Source organism: Lycorma delicatula, chromosome 8 (genome assembly GCF_047948215.1).
Source record: "Lycorma delicatula isolate Av1 chromosome 8, ASM4794821v1, whole genome shotgun sequence".
NCBI classification, from domain to species: Eukaryota; Metazoa; Arthropoda; class Insecta; order Hemiptera; family Fulgoridae; genus Lycorma; species Lycorma delicatula.
In genome coordinates, this window is record NC_134462.1 from 13,401,572 (window position 1) to 13,407,988 (window position 6,417).

Genomic DNA, 6,417 nt, shown 5'->3' on the forward strand with positions numbered 1-6,417 from the left:
CATCCATTCTGGTTATGCATGCTTAATGAAACATCAATTAAAGGCAGTTTGCTGATCACATCATTCAAGACATGGATGTAAAGATTCAATTTACTTAGAAGGATTCTTTATATTCTTTTGTGTTGAGTGATTTGCATATCTCAGCATAAAACTACAATACATTAAAAATACTCTACTACCATGAAAATTCCCAATCCAAAACAGTCAATATTAAGTTGTTCTTTATCATTTGCTTTTTGGATATGCCAGGATAATGTCTGGAAACCCACCTGGTTGGTCTAGTGGTGAACGCGTCTTCCCAAATCAGCTGATTTGGAAGTCAAGAGTTCCAGCGTTCAAGTCCTAGTAAAGTCAGTTATTTTTACTCGGATTTGAATACTAGATCTTGGATACCAGTGTTCTTTGGTGGTTGAGTTTCAATTAACCACAATCTTAGGAATGGTCGAACTGAGACTGTACAAGACTACACTTCATTTACAGTCATACATATCATCCTCATTCATCTTCTGAAGTATTATCTGAAAGGTAATTACCAGAGGCTAAACATGAAAAAGAAAAACAATAAAGTCTGGATTTTTTGGTTGTCCATTGATATTCCAATGTTCCCAGTAGATAATGAATCATCACAAACTACCCGATTCTGTACGTATGTAGCATCTAGGTACCAATTAAAGCTAGCCTATAGAGTTCATGGTGTTGTAGGAGATAATATGATTAAAATAGATGAACTCTTTTAAAAAGATGACTGCTCTCTGAAATTTAATTAATTCATAAAATTAGGTGAGGAGTCTACTACACAGTAGCTAAGATTTTTTTTAAACGTGGATTTGAAAATATGTCTGTCACAGCTATCTCGGATTCATATTCAGAAACTTAGATGAAAGATTGAGATGCTACCACTATGCTCTCTACTATGGAAGTCCAGCATTATTTTCTTAATATGTTTGTTTATATTTTTTGTGTGCTTCTTTTTTCACTTAATTTTTTGTTATAATTTTCATCTGTTTATTAAAATTGTTCTCCAAGATTAAATATGATTTTAGTTAACTGTAGTCACAATAATAATGTTTCTGGCTGTTTGCCTGTTCCTTCTTAAAAAAATAGTGGTTTGCCACCAATATATTTAGTGTATTTAACTATACCCTAATACAGGTAAGATTAATTATGTTTAAAAGAATTGGATTAGAAACATTTGTTTGGATGTAAAGAAGTTATGAAGGACAGAAGCAATAAATAGATATGGAAATTATAATTTATAAAAAAATTGTTTATAAAGAAAACTAATTATAGTCAGGAGGAAAAATTATAAAGTAATAAAAACTTTAAAAATTAAATAATAACATTTGAATAGTTTTGTATTTCAAAGGTGTGTGTGTGTGTGTGTGCGCGCGCGTGCGTGCGCACAATCATCCAAAAGTTCTTGGCCTGACATATGGATAAGTTAAGTGTGATCCTTTATATGATTTGCAGCAAAGTTTCACATGCAAGCATTTAGTTATTTGTGGTGATCAAGCCGTAAAGGAAACAAGTTATCAACTTTATGAAAACTGGTTACAATTAAAGCACTTTGTTTTAAAAGGTTTAATCCCAACAGACATGCAAAAAGGGTTAGATTCCACTTTAAATTTGTTGCCTTTAGTCTTCAGTGGTAATAGAGTTGGCTGTTGAATTTAAATGTGATCGTACATCCATTTAAAATGATGAATGCTCGAGATATCATAAAACCTTTACAACTGAAGAAATAGTCTTCAAAGTCCACAACGCTGTATTAAATGAGTGCCAAATGAAACTACACTAGCTTTCTAACATTGCAACCATCTTGATAGATGTGGCTATTATATTTTACATAACATTTTGGGTTTGAAAAAGGTTTCACTATTACACACCAGAAACAGTGCATGGGGGCAAATAAAAGTGCACCAAAAAAAGTGAAAGTAGTTCCAAGAAAAGTGTTTTTGGGTTTTGTGGTGTAGTGCTCATATTCTACCTGCAAAAAGGCAGGACCATCATTGTGAAGAATTATGATTCACTAGAGGACTGATTATAAAGGATGCTGTTCAGGCAGATGTCCACATCTGGTGAAAAAAAGTGCTCTTTCTCCATGATATGCCACTGCACACTATATTTTAATGGATTTGGCTTCCAGTGATTACTTTCTTTTTCCAAACCTGAAATATATATATATATATATATATATATATATATACATATTGTTTACCTTTGCCTGTAATAAGGATTATATTAATCATCAAAACTCTTATTCATTTCATGGTATTTGAAATAACTTATTGTTCTTACATTAAAATTATTAAAGTTACCATTTATTTAACTTCTGTGTTTATCACGTTGTATTTTTTTTGTTTAATTTAATAGTATTATCTCCGTTTACCATATTGATTCATATTATCCCCTCTAATTGTTAGAAATTAGAATAGTTTTATTATGTTTTTAAAGTTCCATATTAATACTCATACTTTGAAAACTCTGAGCATTTCTTTTTTCAAATGACATTGTGCTTCTAAAATTGAAATAATGAAATTAATCAACCACTGTTACATATAACATATATATATATATTATGGTTTTATTTAAATTAGTGCTAAAAATTTTTTTTTATTAAATCCTATAATCTTTATTTAGTAACTTTACTAATAGATTATTTTACTTTCAGGTTCAAAGTTTTCATTAGATGATGCAAGCTCATTATTGGGTGAAGGTTCTCGACGTTCTTTAGATACTAGTGTAACATCAACAGCGGATTTAAGTGTGTTCTCTTCTTCAGCTACAAGATCTCAAGCTCCGGATACTCATAGTTTATGCGATACCGGAGATGAAGCCGGTTCAGGGGGTCCATCAACACCTCGTGCAAGTCCTGATATAGTTCGAATTTATGTACCATATGCACCACCAACACCTTCAATATCGCCCCAAAATGGTGATGTAAATCGACCATCTTTAGATAAAAATAAAATACGTATCGTCGTAATGGATCAACCAAGTGTTCAAGATGAAGGTCAAACACCGATTGTTGAGCTTGGACCACCTCTAGTCAAAAACTTTCATTTAGATCAACCGGTTATCGACCTCAAATGACAGGTATTTAGGTTATGCAATCCTACCAGTGATAGTGTATCAATTAATCTTATATATTTCTCACTGTTACACTTTCTTCTGTTCATTTTTAATTGTTTAATAATACTATTATTAAAACAGAAAGAACAAATTTAAATAAGTTAAATTAATCGTTAACCTTTAATTATATTTTGAAATTTTACTAAAGTATATTTTATTATTTTTACTAAAGCATTCCAGCTATGAAAAAAAATTAAAAAAATAATAAAACTCTCTTTATTTGTTAGAGTAGTTTCTACATTTTTATAGAAATAGTAACCAGTGCGATGTAATATTTTTACCTTTACATTGTTTCATTCAGGAAGTAATGAGATTAAGTCCTTTTTATTTTTTTGAATATGTTTTTCTTTTCATAACATTATATTAGTATTTTGGGAGAATGTTAAACTGAAGAATACAAATTCTATGAAGAATAAATAATCAGAATTGCTATTGACCCTACCCTACCACCACATATTTTTTATGATAATTTAATATAATTCAAAAGACAATTCCAAACACAAAATGTGATGGTTAGTTTGAACTGTCACCAAACATTAAGGTAACATTTTCAAAATATCAACACATAATATAGAGAAATATTGATAATTGTATTCATTTGAGACTATAAACAATGCTTCATCATCAACTGATATATTTATATTGTGAACTGCACCATACATATAAAAAAATATGACAGTTGTTGCTTCTAGGGCAAAAAAATTGATAATTTTCTTAACTAAATAGTTGTAATAGAAAATTCTATAGATCGTAATTCACATCTTAAGTTATGATGAAGTTATGGGAAAATACTATAGCATAGAACTTTTAGTTAAAAATATTGTTTGAAAAGGAAACTATTTTTTTTATATATATTTTTTTCCCCCCAAATTTGACCGCTATTTGTGTCTTAAAAAAATATAAAACAATTTATATCACATGCAGTATTCCAATAGTTTACATTAAGCTACTTATTTAGTTTCAGAAAACTAATCTTGTTCAATTTTTTTTACAGATATCCTTGATCTATTAAACCAGAATTTCAGTGAGTTTTTTTATTTTACCTGGAGTATTGATTCTCTTTTCTTTATCTTTTTTTCAATAAATTGTCATTATTATTTAAAACGTAGTAGCTATCTAAATTTAATGTAGCTGCCACTATTACCCCAGAAAAATAACACTTACTCAATTGCAACAAATTTATGTCACTATTTATCATTTACCATTAATATTAGTATAGTGAATGACTGATTATGTCTCTTCTTGTTTCAGTCATAAAATGCAGTAGCTATTTTTAAATTCCCTAATTCAGGTAAGTTAGTCATATTACTTTAAAGTATTTTAAAAAGAGCAGGCATTTAATTGTCATTCATTCATTGTTATTATTACAATTACAGTTAAATTATTTATTAATGCTCTTAATTACCTTCTACCATTACTGATGGTAGAATTAAAATTTTAAAAATTGCTATTTAAATGTTTCTTTTGTTATTTGAAGAATTTTTTTAGTAAGTGGGCACCATTTATATTTTTATAAAAATCCCAAACAGTATTTCTTATTATCCTTTTTCAAGTTTTTTCAGTTCTCCTCAGTGTAATGAATTTTTCTTTTGGATTTCTTCCTCTTTTTTAGTAAAACAGCTCATTTTATCGCTTAATCTATTGGATTGTCATTTACTTTTACTCCATTATAATTTCTCCAATTATATTTCTCAGTTATAAAAAAAAATGTTAATTTATAAGTTAACAACACTTTTTTTTTAAATTAATAAATTAGAAAACAAGAAAAAGATCAGAAAACATGTATAAGAAAAATGTTTAATTAAAATTAAATACTAGATGACCAATTTTTATTGTTAAACAGAATTATCAATAAATTCTGAGGAAATATTATATCACATCTAAATAAATAATAAATATTTAATTAACAAATAAATGATACTTAAAAAAAATTATTTCTAGTAGTGTAAAAACTAACAACTAGTAATTCCCAACAGTGATCGGTCTCCAGCCACCCACAGAAGACAAATCTTTCCCTTCTTGGGAATCATCATTGTGGCATTCTTCAATTAACCACTAGGGTAATGCCCACTCCACAGGAGCAAGTTGAATACCCCTGCCAACATTTCATATAGCTCCAGGATCCCACCCAACATCTCTTTCCTTATCCCATCAGGTCCAGGGGCTCCATTTGGCTTCATAGCTCTCAAACGAAGCCTAACTTCACCGCTAGTGATCGGTCTATAGGTCATCACTCTATCACCGCCACAAACCTGAAGTCGACATTCACCCTCGGCACCCCATAGATCTTCATATTAATGCCGAACCAAAACAGCAGGAAGCCAGACCTCTCCACCTGGAAGTAAACTCCCAAGCTAATTCCTCTGCACTATATCACCCAGCTTGGACGGACATCTCCTAAACAGCTCTTGAATATTTGCATACTGCTGTTGTTTCTCCAAAGCTCTGGTATTTCGCTTCTTGTTAGAGCCCCTCCACACTGGATCACCTCATCCATTACTCAACATCATCGCCATCAACCTCTCAACAAAGTGGTCAATCCACTCGAGGTCCAGACTCTCCGTTTCCCACCACTTCTCAGCAAGGACACACACTAAGGGATTCACGTGCTCCTTCCTGATTCATGATGTTCTGGGATCCTTAGCTCACTGCTCTCTTCTCTCTCCGGTGAATGCCCTCCTTCCAAATCTTCGCAGGGAGAGGGTATCCTTCCAGGTATCTTTTAACTAAAAGTATCATTTAGCGCAAAAGGCCATGCCTCTTAGCAAGCCTGACCTCCAGATGCATATGCCTCTTGTGCTGAGACACCCCAGACTTTGAAGCAAAGCACCGCCAACACTTCGAACACTCAAAAGGTAGTTCTCATTCATGGCACGACACCACCACATTTCGAGAAGTGACACAAGGACGCGTGAGGTCCCCCAAAAACTCTATCACATTTCTCACATCAAAACCCCATGCTAAGCTCATGATACTTAGCCTGATGGTGCCATACCCCAATCCCCAACCTTCTGGTACCATCCAGTGCACAACCAGCATGGCCCAGGTATCCAAGGAACCACATACTCCGCTGCTGCATCCAGATAACCAGGACTCACTGAGAGTGGATCAACAGCCATAATCAGTTCTAATGCTGGCCTCCAACACACGCAAGTATGCATGACAATCTTAGCTCATAACCTCATGCTCCAACCTACGGCTAAATTTAACGAGCATGAGAAACTCTTCTCCCTATTTGGACACACTTTTAGATCATGAGCATCTCCACAGTACCCACAGGTCTCC

The 6,417-nt window shown here is 32.4% G+C and overlaps 1 protein-coding gene across 1 annotated transcript in view; it reads left to right on the forward strand.

Annotated features, from left to right (window-relative positions):
- The window catches only part of LOC142329126 (USP6 N-terminal-like protein), a 112,720-nt gene extending 109,627 nt beyond the window's left edge, over nt 1–3,093 (forward strand). Inside the window, exon 9 of the mRNA XM_075373463.1 lies at nt 2,672–3,093. Within this exon, the coding sequence (XP_075229578.1) occupies nt 2,672–3,093 (422 nt within the window). The remainder of the gene's footprint in view (nt 1–2,671) is intronic.
- The last annotated feature ends 3,324 nt before the right edge of the window (nt 3,094–6,417 follow it).